Source organism: Maylandia zebra, linkage group LG12 (genome assembly GCF_041146795.1).
Source record: "Maylandia zebra isolate NMK-2024a linkage group LG12, Mzebra_GT3a, whole genome shotgun sequence".
Classification (NCBI taxonomy): domain Eukaryota; kingdom Metazoa; phylum Chordata; class Actinopteri; order Cichliformes; family Cichlidae; genus Maylandia; species Maylandia zebra.
In genome coordinates this window covers 8,058,844-8,077,428 of record NC_135178.1, presented here as the reverse complement: position 1 = coordinate 8,077,428, position 18,585 = coordinate 8,058,844, and the positions used below count along the sequence as shown (strand labels likewise).

The following is an 18,585-nucleotide window of genomic DNA, read 5'->3' as shown; positions in this document are numbered from 1 at the left end:
GCACATTTAATCTTTCTTCTAGTGTTTATGATTATTCGTCCAGAATTGCTGTGCGTTGCTGACCTACAGCAGACAAGAGCTTCTGGACATCTGGACTCATAACTCCAACAGTTTTATCGCCGATCTCCGACTCATCCCAGAGATCTCCAGAACACCGGAGGCTGCCCACTCTCCCCAGCCGGGCGGAAGTGCACGCAGACGGCGCCGAGATTGTAAACAAAGGCGAGGTAGGCGTGGAGGGCTACGGGCTAAGCTAAAGCTAACACCACACCAGCTGCCTTTACCCAGTATTTTCCTCGCCAATGTCCGTTCTCTGGCAAACAAAATGGATGAGATACGGCTCTCCATCACTAACAACAGACAGATTATGGACTCAAATGTCATGTTTTTCACCGAAACATGGTTGAACAACAGCTGCCCGGACAATGCTATCGAGTTAGCAGGACGCCACACACACCGAGCCGACAGGCTAGCCGATGACTCCGGCAAGACCAGAGGTGGAGGTTTGTGCATTTATATTAACAATGCTTGGTGCATGAACTCCACTACTACTGAGAGTCACTGCTCACCTAATGCGGAGTTTTTAATGGTAAAATGCAGACCTTATTATCTCTCCAGAGAACTCACTTCGATCATACTCACTGCCGTGTATATACCCCCCGACTAGGGTTGCCAACTCCCTGAAAAATAAATAAGGGACACCTCGTGGCCAGGGCCGGGCGACCCAGTTGTCTTCACCCTTCCCAGTGTGGTGAATTTTCTAGCTCTTTTTTTGTGTGTGAAATTATTTTTTTTTAACCCTTTGACTTGAATTTGATTTAAGTAGATGTGTATTCTTTGTGATATGAACACATGTGAAACAAATGATCATTTAGCCATTTATTTTTAGCTCAAAATGGCAACATTAACACATAAAACAGGTCTCTTTCTTAAACAGAAGCCTGTCATGCTTAACTTTTGAGAATATAAGTAAATCTTTCTTTAAAAGAACTTTGTCCTGCTTAACTTAAAATAATAGAAAACAATAGAAAGAAAAAATATTCTTGTAACAGTGCACATTTAGTGCATTTAGTACAATTGGCTTCAGCTGAGGTATTATTTCAGCTTTTCTAATGCTAATCAGCTGCTCCCGTTTGAAAACCCGCTTGTTCCCATGATTACGCATCTTAACTCATCATCATTATTCATCTATGTATTACTTTTATGTATTAGTCATCTATTTGTTGTAATCATCTATCCTTGCAGTCGTTTATTACACAAAATAAATTATATTATCACACTTCTGGCCACATAGCGCTGATATTCACTGCACATGCCCATATTAACTTTTTCCAGCCAGGTGTTTTCCTTTTCCCATTCTTCCCTTTCTCTGAGGGGAACAAACATTGCTGCTCTAACGCTGGGCTCACACTGTGCGGTTTTAGGCCCATTTTGAGCCGATTTTTGAGTGATCGGACCGATTTTGGCCTTCATCGTGTAGTATACGTGGGGTAACGAGAAGTGATTAACACCTCACGACCAGCTCCCGATCATCAATCGCTCGTGAGCCGCTCACACTGCTCGCGCGCAAACACGTAAACGCCGTGAAAAAGATGGCGCAGCACGGCTGTGCAGCGTGTGATCTGGACACAAGCGATGGAGGCACAACTTGTAGAACTTTGAAAAGCTCATCCGAGCCTTTTCGATGTGGCCTCACAAAATTATCACGACCACAACAACCGTGAAAATAGTTGGATCTACATCGCTGCTAAATCACAGCTGCCTGATCATGTTTTTCATTAGCAATTTAGCAAAGTTGATGGTGGTGGTGGTGTGTCTGTGTGAGTGAGAGACAGAGAGAGAGCGACAGATTTTCTGTTATAACCTTAATTTTATGGACGCACAGTGTGAGCACTCAGGTCGCATCAGAGCATCGGGCGGTATAGTGTGAGACCTGCATCGTGACCTACCAACTTCTAACCCCTGCGAGTCAATCGTGCAGTTTGAGCAGGAGCTGAATAACGCGACTGAAAAAATCGCACAGTGTCTGCCCAGCTTTAGGTGTACTGTCGTCCGAGACTTGCACCGCAGTGACGGCGTTTGTTCCCCTGTTGGCCATGCTTCTTGTTGTGGTCATCTGTTGTCTTCCGGTATTTTCTCCGTAAGCGACCTTTCCTCGACCAATGAGATGAGCGGTAATCTGAATTGTCATACTCGAATTGTCATAAGTGTGCTGTCAGCTCATTGGTCACAAAGCAGGAGAGGGGCTGGGAATTATGTTTTCAAACAAAGCGTTAATTCCATTAACATTTATAGACTACTTTTGATTCTCACTGTATTACGGGACAAAGTGCGTCCCTTATTAGCTCAATACGGGACGTGTACTTTTGTTTCTAAATACGGGACGATTCCGTATTTTAAGGGACGGTTGGCAACCCTACCTCTACCACACATTACACGAGAACACACTAGTCCGCGTACACACGGTAGCATCCATTACAGGGAGAGTGCGAAGAAGAACAAAAAGGGGGTGACACACCAGTCATGAGACAGGAGGCGCCGCCAAGTGGTGATACACTGCATTACAATAGCAACTGTTACATCATGGAAACTGTAATGAACTGGCTAATGTTTAACTTTGAATTTTTCCCATAGGTCTTTTGCAGAAGGTCCCTATAGACAAAAACTAAATGGGAAAAATTGAGCAGGGTTAGTGTCACACTAATAAAGGAATATGTCTGTGAAGGTTCTCAGTCATCCAGGTCATCATAGTCAAAGGAGCTTGCAAAGAAAAGCGTCTGGACTAGTGGGAGTAACTCCCACTAGGTTTATATCTGGGACTCTCCACCATTTGACCTTAGAACTGAAGAAGCTTTTCGGATGAGAGGTGAAACGTCTTCAAGCAACTTAAAGAAGTCCAGACACTTTTCCTTGCAAGCTCCTTTCACTAATAAAGGAATGTAACTGTCATTTCTCATTTGAATGAGAATATTCATTTAGAGGAAATCATACGGGATTGTGTCACAGTTATTACTTACCTAATTATTACTTCCCTGAAAACTGATATTTAAAATTCTGTAAGTAGTTTAACAAAATTTTGACTTTCTTATATCAGTTCTGAATCCATTCACCATACAGCTTACCAGCAACACAGTCTTGATTGTCACTGCCATCTAGTGAGTAGCCGAATGAAATGAAATGAAATGAAGCAGCTGCTTCATGTCATTAGGAAGATTGCTTTTGCTTTAGTTTTTATTTCAGTTAATAATTATAAGAAAAATAGTTATTAATGAAATGTACTGTGCAACTTGCATGCTGCTTTTCGGTCTTTACTTTAGTAGGTGAATGTCAGTTGATGTTATTAGAGCTGTGGCTGTTAAACAATATCTGTCAAGTGTCTATTAAGTGATAGAAGTAAAAACAAAATGGTTCCGAGCAAGGTGCTCCATCCTGACATGTTGTTTTGCTTTAGTGTGATGTGAATATCAATATATGTTTACTGAGTCACAGCTGCTTAACTTCGAGACCCTAGCCTCACATGTCATGCTTGACCTGTGAGGATTACAGCAAACACTTTTTCAGTGTGTCATCACATACAAAATACACTCATTCAAATCAAATCAAATCAAATCACTTTTTATTGTCACATCACATGTGCAGGCACACTGGCAAAGCACATGCGAGTGAAATTCTTGTGTGCGAGCCCCACAAGCAACAGAGATGTGCAAACACAACAACACAAACGAGCAAAATACAAGAATGGCCAACCTGAAACTAATAAATATATGTACAATATATAATAGTGTATGCATTTCTGGATGTGTATACTAAATATTTTCCTACGTGTGTGTGTGTGTGTGTGTGTGTGTGTGTGTGTGTATACACATTTTTACAAATTAAATAGTAAAAAAAAATAAAAAATAAAAAATAAAATAATAATAATAATAATAATAATAAAATATATAAAATATACAGAGTTGAATATGTGCAAAACAAGTGGCATTTATATACAGTGTGGAGTGCATAATGTTGAAGTTCCAGTAGTGAAGCTGAGGTGTCTATGACGTGTTCAGCAGTCTGATGATTCAGTACCAATTATTGCTCTTATTAAGGAGCAGACCACTTAAACATTAAAGGATTTACTGACTCACTCGTCAGTGATCATAGTAGTCAAAAGATCATTGCATAAGGAAGACATGGTGGGGGATGCTATATTGAAAATGAAACAAAAAATCCTGATTATCTGTCATAAAAATTGATGAACACTTACTTTTTCGTGATGTAATGTTTTTATTAAACAATATCATAAATTAAACAATTCAACAAAAACTACTTATGTTAATATAAAAGAAGAAAATCATTGAGTTTTATCTCAAGATCACTGTTTTCATACATAGTTAGGGATCATTAAACTACTCTGAATCTGAATCTCACTTTCTCTCGCTGTCGTGGGCGCGGTTAGCGTCATGACGTAGGTTGCTGCTACGTAAACCGTTCGGCGCAAAAATTCAAACGCTGTACAGGAAGAAATTTGCTGCTTGTTCTTTCTGTCATATTACAACTTATAACGGGTCTACATAAGTCTCCGTCGGATTTAAGGCAATTCTCGGTACGTTTCGGGGCTGAAGCAAGTCTTGTGATAAAGTTTTTATTTGTTAGTAAGCCTGCTAACGCTAACTGTAAGAACACGTTCATACCGAAGTTAGGGTTGTTATGCTAAAATGCATGTAATGTTAGCTTAGCGTGAGCATGTAAGTGCGTTTGAGCTGTACATGTGTTTCTTTCGTAATTATTTTACTAAACTAGCTTACCAAATATGTTGTGCTAAGATGGCGTTTGCTTTCTGAAAATTGATTTTAATTGAATGTATATAACCTTTTCACTGGTTTAATACTTTATTGTAGAGTTCCTTTGTTTATATGCGAGTAGCGTTCAAGCTAAGTTAAACTGATGGAAATCCAGAATAAAGTCAATGGGAGTCTACAAAAGGAAGGATTCGCTGGCTGTGCTATACTAATAAATGATGAACCCTTAAAGTAATCAACGTTGTTTCGGTAGCAAACAGGCAAGATTAATGCGAACTTAACTCTAGCATATCGTGCTTGCATAACCAGAGCCAACAATAAGAGTTTCTTGTATTTTTTTCTCCCAATTTCTTTGTCATCATAAGATCACATTCTCTCTTCTTATTCTCATTAGTGACTTTTAAACTTGGCATAAACTTTGTTTTCCTTTATAAGTTCCAAACAGCTGTAACAACACAAGCACAGCACTTTGTAAAAACAGCTGTTTCAGAGTTATGTTAGCATCAAATATATACCTTAATTCCTCATCCCGTGGGTTGTATTGACAGATTTCACCACCGAGATCCATTGAGTTACTTTTAATATTTTTCCTAAAGATTTTATTTGGGTTGATTAGAGGAGTTTTTTACATGTAAATTTTGGTTTTGGCTCAGTTAACTACAACAAATAGTTAACTGAGCCAAGTTAACTTTCTCTCCTGCTTCAAATTGATATGTGTACGGTACATTCAGAGCACTGAATTCTGCTCTTTAAGCACTATTTTTTTCCAACCCTCTGTTCAGTCCAAACATCTTTTCCTATCTCCAGCAAAGATGAGCGCAGCCTCCACACCCGTCTCCCGGGTACGACCAGGATGGATGTCATCCTGTTTGAAGAATAAGGGTCTGTCCCCTGCAGGCAGCAGCACTCCACTGCTGTCAGCTTTCCCTGGAAACGATGATGAGCAGGAGCGACGTCAGCGTAGGAGGTCAAGAGTCATTGACCTTCAAGCTGCAAGTGATTCCTCCTTAAATGACTCTGCATCTCACAGGTATGCTGTAGATAATGGCAAAACTAAAAGTAATTTGTAAAAACATTTTGTGCCATGGCTTTGACAAATAGTGCCTGGCTGCCTGGCTGCTATGTATCATGTGAGCTCAAAGACAATCTCATTATCCTAATCAGCACTGTGGGAACTCCTGCTGCCGTGCCCAAGTTGTCAAATGCACAGATCTCAGAGCATTACTCCACCTGCATAAAACTCTCCACTGAAAATGTAAGTATTTGTATGTGCATGCATTTTCCTCTTTTTCCCTTTATAGTAAATGTCCTTTGTCTTTCTCTGTGATTAGTAGATGAGAAAATATGACAAAATACAGGAAAAATAAATTAATAAATTACTTTTTTTTTTTATTCTTATCAACAGAAAATCACCACAAAAAATGCATTTGGTCTGCATTTGATTGATTACATGGCTGATATTCTCAAACAAAAGGATTCAGAGCTCACCAACTTCAAGGTATGTGTAACTGATTGTTTCATTCATCATTTTGGTTATCTAAAAGTCTTTGAACTGATTTAAACATTTGAATGAAGCATCATGATAAATAATTTTCTGGTTGTTGGAGAACATAGAAATGTTGTTTGTTTTTTAAGTGTGTTTAAAATATCAGGAAAATATATTTCTTAGACTCAGCACCCACCTGACTTGTTTAAGTTAGGCAGGTGCTAACACCAGTTTGATTTTAATTCAGGGAAGCAGAATTTATACAAAATTAAGGCTGCATTCTGTCCAGTGTGGTCTCTCATCTCACAGGCAATAAGTTCACTCATTCTGAGAAAGTGCAGGATTGTGTATTAACCTAGAGTATCTGCAGGGGTATTGTGGTGTAATTACTTCAACATATGAAGGGTCCTATAAAAGGTGATGTCGTACACTGTGAAATATGTATTTATTATTAAGTTTTGCAAGTAGTATCCTTCAATATTTACATCTTTTCATCCTAAAGGTGGCAGCTGGCACTCTGGATGCCAGTACGAAAATCTACGCTGTGAGAGTGGATGCTGTTCATGCTGATGCCTACAGAGTGCTGGGTGGTCTGGGTGCTGAAACCAAACCTGGAGAGGGTGAGAGTCTCTGTATTGTTGTTGGATTTTTCTTTTAACCGTACTTGTGCTGTGGCTTGAGCTTTCTGGCTTTTTCTAACACAGTTTTAAAGTTGTTGAACCCACCTTCCTGTACTATTGAACATTTTCTGCTTTTTTTGAATTCCTTGTGCATACACAGGCCATGGTGCAACAGAGGAAGATGGAGATGATGCAGGACTTGCAGGAGGTGAAGTCACTGCCAAACAGCCAAAGAAGAAAAGGCCTCCCAAGAAGACAGTAGAGCAAAACCTCAGCAACATCAACAGTGCTGAGTCTGAAAGGAGATGTGAGGTATGTAGAGGTCTTAGCAAAGTAACTAAGATAATGCGCACCTCAGTTCTTCTTTTTTTTTTTCTTTTTTTTTTTTTTGTACTTTTTGAAATAACAGAAGTATCGTTCAGGGCTTCTGGACCACTATGCCAATGACTAATCATGGGAAATATTCCTGCTTATTGCTTATGTCATGCAGCAATAAGCAATAATAGAATATAGCTATCGATGTATAGATCCAGGAATACAGCATTTGGGTTAAATGAGAATGAATTGAAAACAACCTTTGCAAGATCTAGGCTCATTAATGCACATAAATGAACAACACTAAAAACATTCAGAGGTTTGTTTTGTTTTCATTTCACTGTTTGGATTTTGGGTCAAATCATTCTGTTTTGTAGCCAACAGACTCAGCTATGTTGTTATCTTATACCACTAGAATAGAAGATGCAACTCCCTCGAAATGCAGTACACACCCTCACTCCATTAAAATAGGTGAAATGCTTTAAACTGATATATATAATATAGAAACAACAAAGACCCAGAGAGAGGTAGATCTCTATTTTTATGCCAAATGTAATTACCATCGATACGCAAACAGTGCTGTAATCTAAGTAAGCAGTACTTGATTCTAACCAAGGAAACTATACTTTGCTAGTTTCTTCACTTAAGGTAATGTAGCTGTTTTAACAGCTGATATATGTGATGGGTTTTGAACATGAGCTGAAAGTATATTCATTAGGCTTGGGCTATTTATGAGCTTAGATTTTTGTTAATTATTTAATTAATTAAATCCTTATTGATATGAACATGCTTCAGCTGTGATTATATTACTTGAGGAAAAAGTTAGTGTAGAGGAGAATCAGTAAAAAAAAAAACAGCCTTCTGTTTTATTTCCTGTACAGAAACTCAATGTTCAACATGATAAGCTGGAAAATACAAATTTATGAATACTGCTTACTATTTTTGGTGTTGTTATATATTTAGCAGTCAAATTAAGAACGATCTTACTGTTTAGAACTGGAAAAAAAGGGTGGCACAGTCCCCGTACCAAATTTTTATATGCATTTATGTGCAGAGGTCTCTTTACTAAATGTTAAACAACTTCAGCATCACTGCTAGAGTTAATGTTGGATTACTATCATGGATTACGGCTTAAATCCACTGATGATTGATACGTTTGTTTGATTTAGATCAATAGTTAAATTAGATGTTGTCTTAGAAGACACCTCGAGGGATTTTTCTTTTCTTTTTTTTCATTACTATCACAGCATCACTTTGCCATAGTAATAAGCTTAAATGCCTCTTAGTTGATATCAAGCTAGGTTGTGTTTATGATAAACTTTCTGTCTTCCCCACAAAGGTGGACCCCATGTTTCAGCGGATGGCCTCATCCTTTGATGAGAGCAGCACAGCTGGGGTCTTCCTGTCAGTTCTTTTCAGTGAGAGCAGTCGCTGCGAGCTGCTCTTTCCATCCCACATGACCCTCCTGCAGTCCAGACCTGCCTACTCTCCTCCATCTCCACAGGGGGTCCCAGCATCCCCATTCATGGGTAAAAGTCTTTCAATAAGCCCAATAAATTCATTTACACTTGGACGTTAAATATTGTGCCGCTAGTTGGATGTTCATAAGAACCTTAATAATAATGGATTTATATAGCGCTTTTCAAGGCACCCAAAGCGCTTTACAATACCACTATTCATTTACTCTCACATTCATACACTGGTGGAGGCAAGCTACAGTTGTAGCCACAGCTGCCCTGGGGCAGAAGCGAGGCTGCCATATCGCGCCATCGGCCCCTCTGGCCAACACCAGTAGGCAAGTAGGGTAAAGTGTCTTGCCCAGGGACACAACGACCAGGACAGAGAGCCCAGGGATCGAACCGGCGACCTTCCGGTTACAGATGCGATTCCCAACCCCCTGAGCCACGGTCGCCCCCCTTAGCACTGTATCACTGTCATCCTTCGGGTTCTCCCAGAAATGAAAACTTGTCTTTCTGTAACATGTCACTCGCAGCTGGACTGCAGCGTTCCCAGGAGAAAAGCTCCGTCTGCCCCTCACTGCAGGACTTCTCGTTCACTAGCTGGAATCCGGAGCAGGTAAGAGAAAACGGATCTAGTGCTTATTTCTGTCAGTTGTTTCTGAATACTAGTTGTAATATGATTAGGTTATGGAATTTCCATCCTACAAATCTGATTTAATCCTTTGTAAACTGATCTCCTTTGTTTTGTTCAGTTCTTCACTCTCTTTTAGTAGATACATAAAGGAAACCCTATTTTACTACAGCTCTAGTGTGAGCAACTATTTTTGCTTGCAAAGTAAAAGTCCTTAGAAATGTAAAGTCCTGCAGGTTTGAATTTAATATTCTATGCATGTTCTTTCAGACCATGAATCAGCTCTTAGAGAAGATGAAGCAGGGCGATCATGTGTTTGACGTGAACAATGAGCCTGAGCCAGAGCCAGAGGAAGATGACTGTCCTGACTTTGATGGTGACTATGAGGAGGGAGTGGGTGACTGTGAGGATGGATCAAAGGAACACAAGGAGGGTTGTGAGCCCTCTGGCAAAAGAAGGTAAGATTGAGGATTGGACAGCAGCGCAGGGAAGTCTTTTGTTTGTTTTTTTCCCTTCCTCTTGTCTGTCTCCTAAACCTTTTCTATAAATGGATGGTAAATTTGCTTTCGTTTTTAGTTTGAATGGTTTTATGATGCCATACAGGGATGTGATTCCCATTGGAGAGGGAGACATCGCCACCATGTGCTTGCAGCTGTCCTCTCAGCCCAGGGAGTATTCATACTTCAGCCCCAGGACCATGGCCACGTGGGCTGGACCTGGCTACTGGCAGTTCAAACCGAAACACAAGTGTGAGTGAAATTAAGGTTTTAGCAAAGACCCATTTTAGTTGCAGTAAAAGCGTTGCATTATTGCACCTTATAACAAAATACCAAACTCCAAATTTTCTTTGAAAGTAAATAAAGTAATTTCTGTAAGCTTTCATATTTAAGAAACCATCCACTTTACAAAGCCGATGATAAGCCAGAGACGTTAAAAAGGTTTTGAAATTGTGCTGCTTTTTAAAATATTCCACTTCCCAGCAGTCGGTGGTTACAAAGAGCTTCTGTTTTCATCACACAAAGAAACTCCTCAGCACAACTCCTTAGCTTAACCACACTACTTGCATGTACTACAACAGGTCCTGAGTTATACGCGTCAGTAAGAAACCGACTAGAATAACTGCTAAGGATAAAACCACTCTAGATCTGATATGTCGTTAGTGACTTGTAACACAGTGCCTTCTGAAGCAGAACACGGTCTAAATATTATGTCCTGCTGTGCTGCAGTTGTTAAACATCACAGTGCCATCCTTCAGGTCAGATTTGGCTTCAGATATAGAGATATTTGTGAGATGTGAGCAGACATTAGAGAAGTTGTTACGCTAAACAAGACATGTTACATATTAAAGTTTGTGTAGATGTTGACAGACAACACATCACATTAAAAATTTTCTTATTTATGTTGGTAAGATTAAATGTAGGCTTATGCTACTGCGTTTGTTTTTGAAGTAACATGTGACGCATGCCACATTCACTTTGGTCATTATCTAGCCTGTCATAAGTAATGCCTGAAATCTATCATAAATGCATTCGGATGCATTATGCTGTCATACTGAAATGATGTTTACAAATTATTATTATTTTCTGTTTTGAGTGATGTGGTAAATTGGGCCTTTTCTCTAACAACTGAGATGGTTTTCTAATGGTTGTCCTTTCTCACTAAATGTGTGCAGTGTAAAAGTAACCTGCCATCTGTAATCTCTGACCATTGTTATGTACTTTTATGTCATACAGTGGATCATTTGCCTGAAAAGGAGACACGTAAAAGGAAGCCCAAAAAGACCTTTGAAATAGACTTCAATGACGATGTCAACTTTGATACCTACTTCCGAACAACAAGGGTAAAAAAAAAAGAAAAAGAAAGAAAGAAAACATCTCTGCTGCTTCTGTCTTTTTTCTTTGTACAGGGAGTGCAGAATTATTAGGCAAGTTGTATTTTTGAGGAATAATTTTATTATTGAACAACAACCATGTTCTCAATGAACCCAAAAAAACTCATTAATATCAAAGCTGAATGTTTTTGGAAGTAGTTTTTAGTTTGTTTTTAGTTTTAGCTATTTTAGGGGGATATCTGTGTGTGCAGGTGACTATTACTGTGCATAATTATTAGGCAACTTAACAAAAAACAAATATATACCCATTTCAATTATTTACTTTTACCAGTGACACCAATATAACATCTCAACATTCACAAATATACATTTCTGACATTCAAAAACAAAACAAAAACAAATCAGCGACCAATATAGCCACCTTTCTTTGCAAGGACACTCAAAAGCCTGCCATCCATGGATTCTGTCAGTGTTTTGATCTGTTCACCATCAACATTGCGTGCAGCAGCAACCACAGCCTCCCAGACACTGTTCAGAGAGGTGTACTGTTTTCCTTCCTTGTAAATCTCACATTTGATGATGGACCACAGGTTCTCAATGGGGTTCAGAACAGGTGAACAAGGAGGCCATGTCATTAGTTTTTCTTCTTTTATACCCTTTCTTGCAGCCACGCTGTGGAGTACTTGGACGCGTGTGATGGAGCATTGTCCTGCATGGAAATCATGTTTTTCTTGAAGGATGCAGACTTCTTCCTGTACCACTGCTTGAAGAAGGTGTCTTCCAGAAACTGGCAGTAGGACTGGGAGTTGAGCTTGACTCCATCCTCAACCCGAAAAGGCCCCACAAGCTCATCTTTGATGATACCAGCCCAAACCAGTACTCCACCTCCACCTTGCTGGCGTCTGAGTCGGACTGGAGCTCTCTGCCCTTTACCAATCCAGCCACGGGCCCATCCATCTGGCCCATCAAGACTCACTCTCATTTCATCAGTCCATAAAATCTTAGAAAAACCAGTCTTGAGATATTTCTTGGCCCAGTCTTGACGTTTCAGCTTGTGTGTCTTGTTCAGTGGTGGTCGTCTTTCAGCCTTTCTTACCTTGGCCATGTCTCTGAGTATTGCACACCTTGTGCTTTTGGGCACTCAAGTGATGTTGCAGCTCTGAAATATGGCCAAACTGGTGGCAAGTGGCATCTTGGCAGCTGCACGCTTGACTTTTCTCAGTTCATGGGCAGTTATTTTGCGCCTTGGTTTTTCCACACGCTTCTTGCGACCCTGTTGACTATTTTGAATGAAACGCTTGATTGTTCGATGATCACGCTTCAGAAGCTTTGCAATTTTGAGACTGCTGCATCCCTCTGCAAGATATCTCACTATTTTTGACTTTTCTGAGCCCGTCAAGTCCTTCTTTTGACCCATTTTGCCAAAGGAAAGGAAGTTGCCTAATAATTATGCACACCTGATATAGGGTGTTGATGTCATTAGACCACACCCCTTCTCATTACAGAGATGCACATCACCTAATATGCTTAATTGGTAGTAGGCTTTCGAGCCTATACAGCTTGGAGTAAGACAACATGCATGAAGAGGATGATGTGGACAAAATACTCATTTGCCTAATAATTCTGCACTCCCTGTATATATGAAGCTGTCAAATACATTCACCTGTTCAACTACAGTGACTACTTTTTGAGCCATAGATGACCAGCTCTTCAATCATTTCAGTGTTTCACGTCATTGTGAACAAAGCCAGCCTGCTGCCATGGTTATTATAATAACATCAATCTCATGTACAAATATTAGTAATGGTGACAGGAGGTAAAGCTTAGCATGTTCTGTAGCAGAGTCCAGTGACAGAGTCTGTTTGTCAAGTATGCATCAGGAAACTTGCTGATCTGAGTCTTTTCTTGTGTGCTTCTGCATTGAAACATAACTCTTGTGATTTAACTATAATGATTAAATTCAGTTGAATCTCTAAAAGGTTTTGAAGTTTTGGATTACAGATTTTTGGGAAACTCACCAACCAAACTTTATCTTCCTTTCCTTTCACAGGCTGCCACCACTAACACCAAGTCTGCACTTAGTGCCAGAAGTAAAAAAACAACTCTACCAGCAGATTTCCAGTTTCCTCCAGAGACGCTCTCCCAGCTCAGCCTCAAACCCTCCAGCACAGTAAGACTTATTTCTTTTTACCATTTCAGGCCATACTTTATGTTAGCATTTCATAGTTTAATTAAAATTATTAACTTTTTTAGATACTTCTAACTGTGCAGACATGATTTAATATTTACATCTATTTTCTTTTTAGTGTTTTTTTTAATATGGCTTGCAGTATCACATGGACTTCCTATTTACCTCTGTGAAAATGCGATATCTCAAAAATGATCTCGGATGTGTTTGAATCTCATATCAACTGTTTGTTTTGTTTTTGTTTTCATAAAATTGGGCAGTTTTACAGTCAGTATGTAATTTACTCAATATTTCCATAATTGAGTGCAAGATGTTTGGGACGTATTAATATTGATCAATCTGGTCTTGTTTACTCTAGTTAAGTCCAGAAGGACAGAAGAGGCTGTCTGCAGAGCTCGGAGAAGGCATTGGAGATTATGACTACAACAACGCCAATGACACAGCCAACTTCTGTCCAGGTCTACAGGTCTGAAAAACTCTTTTTAGCATCACTTTTGATTTGATTCTAAGAAAGCTCATTTCAGGTGTTCATTTATCACAAGGGATTACTTCTGCAGGTAGCTCCGCACATTTCATTGGACAGGATTTTAAACCGCATGCCCGGACACATTTCACTATCAATTCTGAATTGATTATATTGTAAAATCTTACTGTTTCTGGTTTATCCAGAAGTGGTTTGGGTTATGAAACACAAATTTTAATCTTAGGGTTGTATTTTGATGTTGCAATAACTACAACAATCACTAGTATATAGATTGTTAGTATTAGTAAAGAAACGACTCGTCTTTGCCGCAACATTTGACATACTACACATGTGGCCTGTGTCTAACCATGTACATTAAATGTGATTATGCAGAACAACAATGTCTATCTCGGGCCCTGTGGCGGCAAACTGGCACCTACTCCCCCTATGTAATACATCAATTTGTTGGAAGACCAATAAATGTATATTTTTTAGTAGAATAACCCCACTTTTTCACCATGTAACCACATCAGTGATTTCTATCCACTGTTTTGCTGTTCCTGTCGTATTGAGTGCAGTCATTTATTCTTGTCTACTGCTAGTATCTCCTCCTGCACAGCCTGGTTGTACTTGGTGTGTTTTTTATTGCATATTTTGCAGGTACTGTGCTGTGCTGGAGTTTGATGTAGTTCCTTATTTAGGTAATAAATCGTGATCAGAGGCTGACACAGGGCTGTCAGTCTCACAAATCCTTGGGCTTGTCTCACTGACTGTGCTAGGAAACAAAAAGACATGGCAGTGCTATAGCAATTATATCTCTATATGATATTTTTATATCAGAGCGACTGTTTAAAACCTTTTCTTTTATGTATCACACACCTGTGACTGACACTACATGGAAACTACACCCTTTCTGCATCAAATCTTGTGGAAGAAGCTAAAAGCAACATCTAACCTGCTGAGGAATGAAAGAATTAACAAATCCCCGTCACGGCAAATCAACAACTGATTAGAAACCACATGTCAAATCTTTATTCATCTTCTGTTTCAGGGAGGTGACAGTGATGATGATGTTGAAGGGTTTGCTGGTTCAGATGACACACAGCCTTCGAGTGACAGCATGCCTCTGCCCTCACAAGATCTCGAGGGCGTGTCCACCTATGGGGAGGAGGATCTGGTACCTGAGCCACACAGGGTGAGCAATGCAACTAGTTTAGTCGTGCTTTAAGTAGCTCTTCCCTTTAGTACCATCTCTGCTCAAAAGCTTCTGCAGTAATATTTTTTATCATACCCCACTGAAAAATAGAAGATGGAACTGAAACAACTGTATGACTTAGGACAAATAGTCATTAATAATGGATATATTATAAGCAGAATTTTTGTTTGTGAACTTCTATAGTTCTACTTTGATTGTTTTTGTAGGTCAACAAGATTGAAATCAACTACGCCAAGACAGCAAAGAAAATGGACATGAAGAGACTCAAGAACAGCATGTGGACTCTTCTGATTGACAGCCCAGAAAAACCCACAGAGGTAAATTACACACCGCGTATTAGCTTCTTTTTTCTGTGGTGCATACAGTGACAAATTTCAGGTTGGTCATGCATCACATGCGGTGGGCACAGTTGTCTTCCAGGCGGCCCTTTTTCACTGCGTTTCTGTTTGACTCTGTGTTTTATTACTTGTTCCTTGGTGTTCCCTGTAGGGGGTGGAGACTGTGGAGAAACCTGAAGTGTGTGGAGAGAAAGTGTTCAGTCAGACCACAAAGACGCTGCTTCAAAGGTATAAGCAGATCTCTTGTCATGTCTGCCATGGCACAGCACTAATGAGGAGTATCAGACCTCACCAAAAGAATATTGGATATAAAATTATGGTTTGAGATACAGAAGTTTCTCTGACAAGCTAGTGTGAAGCTATACACGATCAAATCACGGTGTCACTGAAATACTAATTCCATCAGAATCATGAAAATCATCATTGATGAAATATAAAATTCTCTCTCTCACTCCCTCTCTCTGTCTCTCTCTCACACATATTCAGATTACCAAACACAATGGCTCAGAACCTGTCAGTGGCACTGGCGTTTGTCGCTTTACTTCATCTTGCCAATGAAAAGGTGAGTGTTGTTTGCTGTATGTTTTGTTTATTTGATTTCATTTGTTATTATTATGATGTATGTACTCTCCTCATGTTGGTTTAAAATGAGCTGCAGCATCAAGGGATGAAAAATTAAACCAATGTCAAACTGCACTTCCCATAGCAGCCAGATTGGCTTTAAATGCAAAGGTGGTTAAAGCTAATATGATGTCACCCATTTATTTTGCACTCTGCACCTTGTTGGTTTATTTTGGAGCCAGAAATTATGTCACATGGGTCAAAGCACTGAGTGCTATCACAGCTAATGTTTGTAGTTTGTATATATATATATATAGATATAGCTTTAGCACCAGGAAACTTCACTAAGGAAGGAATTTGGGTGTGTAACTGGGCAATTTATTTTTCAGTTCATTCATTCATTCATTCTTTATTCCCTGAAATAGGATGTCCAAACATTCTCAGTCCTGATTGGCTGGCAGATGTTCCTTAAAGTTACATATCTAGTTCAGCAAGTCCACGGAGTACATTAAAATGTAGGGCAGCCGTGGCTCAGGGGGTTGGGAAGTGCATCTGTAACCGGAAGGTCAACGGTTCAATCCCTGGGCTCTCTGTCCTGCTCGTTGTGTCCTTGGGCAAGACACTTCACCTACCGCCTGCTGGTGTTGACCAGAGGGGCCGATGGCACGATATGGCAGCCTCGCTTCTCAGTCTGCCCCAGGGCAGCTGTGGCCACTAGTGTGTGAATGCGAGAGTGAATGAATAGTGGCACTGTAAAGTGCTTTGGGTGCCTTGAAAAGTGCTATATAAATCCAATCCATTATTATTATTATTACTGCTGTGTCACGCTTAAAAAGTCGTCAGTCCTAATGTTTGTTTTTGTCTTTTTTACAGAATTTGGAGCTGGTGAAGGTTGATGACATGTCAGATATCATCATCAAACAAGGCCACTGAGGGAATTATGAATCATATGAGGCTTACTGCTACTCTTTTCTTCAATTCTCTTCTTTTTCAACTCTTTACTTTGTATATTTTTTTTTTCTTTTTAAACGCTGTCCTGTTTCTATCTCCCGTCTCTACCTGCTTTTATTCTTTATAATTATAGTATGTTTGTTTCTCCTTTTAGTTTGTGCAATTGATGCATATCCTGTGTGTAGCTAATTACTCAACAGCACACAAAAAATGTACATTGTGAACAGAAATAAAAGCTTTTTTTTCTCAAATCTGATGGAGAAATTAAATCCAAAACATGTTACCCCACATTTTCTTGTTCTGTGGCAGTATTTCAGCACACTTAAACAATGGTTTTCAAACAGTTTTCCCAAATTGTCGTAATGCCTTTGATTATTTTTAGCTGCTTCTGATTCAAAGCAGCTTGCAGCAGTCATGACATAAGGGCATGCAATGACCAGTATTCAATCTTCGTCACCAGTTTCACCAGACAAAGAAACCGGTTTGTCAGGAGTCAAGCTGCTGGCTGGGTGAAATTTGTGACACCAGGAGAGGGAGGAGTAACTGAGCTGAGGCCACTGCTGCTAATCTAAGTGCTGCTCTCCAGTGTCACTGTTGTCCCCTTGAAATATTAACAAAAAAAACATAAACAACTACATCCTCCTGTACTATCAGAAATGCATTGTGTTACTTTACAGTTATGTTAAGTTAGAAAGCAAGTTTTTCAGCCATCCTGAACACAAAGTTACAAAAGGTTCATCGCTAAGGGTTTCACCGCTAACATATCATGGGTACATCTTGGTATGACGCCTTCTTTAACAATAGAAGAGGGACTGCCGCCTACAGGTGTTTTTGGAGACAACAAAGGAAGTAAACGTATGCACCTGCAAAATAAAAGCACGGAGGTCGACAATGAAAGTTTGACTCGCTTAAAAATCATTACAATTGTTTTACAGGTAGTGAAAATCAATATGTGAATACGAGTATATAAAATACAATGACGATATTACTGTGTAAAGATTAAAGGAATCATATTTTTTTATATAATCTTTTTTTTCTCTAATGTTTACCCAACCACTTCAGCTGAAAACGATAGGTTGCTTTATTTTGGAAACCAAAGGGCGGAAACGGAGATTGAGTTCACTTAACAGTTGGAAGAAGGCAATTAAGGGAGGAAAGAAAACCACCAGGAAGTAAAACCGAGAGAAACGTATTTGCTTCGAGACTTTAAACTGTTTTTTAAAGGGTTTTAAATCAAATCGTCAACTTTTATAGAAAGTAGATCCATCAGTTTACGGATAAAGGACATTTTTTCCAGCAAGATGGACACTGATCCGGTAGGTGATAACGACCTTTGTTTATGTTGTTCAGAAAGCCTCCCCGCCGTCACCACTTAGTTCAGCGACAGTCTCAAACAGGTGTACTTCCACATAAATCAACCTGTACTTAACTTGAAACCTACCTCGGCTGAAAATAATAAGTCAGCGCACTAACTTTTTCATTTTTGAGGGAGCAAGTTCTAAGTAAAGCAGCTTAACAAAATGGCCTAATTACACACGGTGCTCAGTACGTGTTGGAAATGATTTTTGTAAAGTTGAGATGCGTTTGTTTTCCATAAAAATAAAGCCGCATACTTCAAGTAAACGTTTCCATGTACTACTGTCTATTTATAATACATGTTTCTAACTGATAAAACGGTTGTTTTTCACGTATTTCAAGAATGTTTCACAGGTCGTTGGTGGAGCCAATCGCCTGTAGCCAA

At 39.5% G+C, this 18,585-nt stretch overlaps 2 protein-coding genes across 4 annotated transcripts in view; both read left to right on the top strand.

Annotated features, from left to right (window-relative positions):
- The first annotated feature begins 202 nt into the window (after positions 1–202).
- On the top strand, positions 203–17,134 carry ncaph (non-SMC condensin I complex, subunit H). Of its 2 annotated transcripts, none has more exons than XM_014409207.4 (18): positions 203–503; positions 5,592–5,814; positions 5,949–6,039; positions 6,190–6,282; positions 6,773–6,890; positions 7,051–7,202; positions 8,545–8,734; positions 9,199–9,281; positions 9,567–9,754; positions 9,900–10,045; positions 11,030–11,136; positions 13,178–13,297; positions 13,674–13,781; positions 14,830–14,973; positions 15,201–15,311; positions 15,484–15,560; positions 15,819–15,894; positions 16,767–17,134. In XM_014409207.4, exons 1-18 carry the CDS (start codon positions 326–328, stop codon positions 16,824–16,826), a joined length of 2,265 nt encoding a protein of 754 aa, XP_014264693.3. In that variant the 5' UTR covers positions 203–325; the 3' UTR covers positions 16,827–17,134. The 2 variants fall into 2 exon arrangements, with proteins under 2 accessions (XP_014264693.3, XP_004565840.2); XM_004565783.5 differs by lacking the exon at positions 203–503 and adding an exon at positions 4,441–4,588.
- Positions 17,135–17,947: 813 nt separating this feature from the next.
- Positions 17,948–18,585, top strand: part of vamp8 (vesicle-associated membrane protein 8 (endobrevin)) — a 6,464-nt gene continuing 5,826 nt past the window's right edge. The window contains exon 1 of one of the 2 annotated variants that reach the window (XM_004565782.3): positions 17,948–18,160. In XM_004565782.3, the coding sequence (XP_004565839.1) occupies positions 18,146–18,160 (15 nt within the window). In that variant the 5' untranslated portion in view covers positions 17,948–18,145. The remainder of the gene's footprint in view (positions 18,161–18,585) is intronic. The other variant, XM_004565781.3, reaches the window with a different exon arrangement.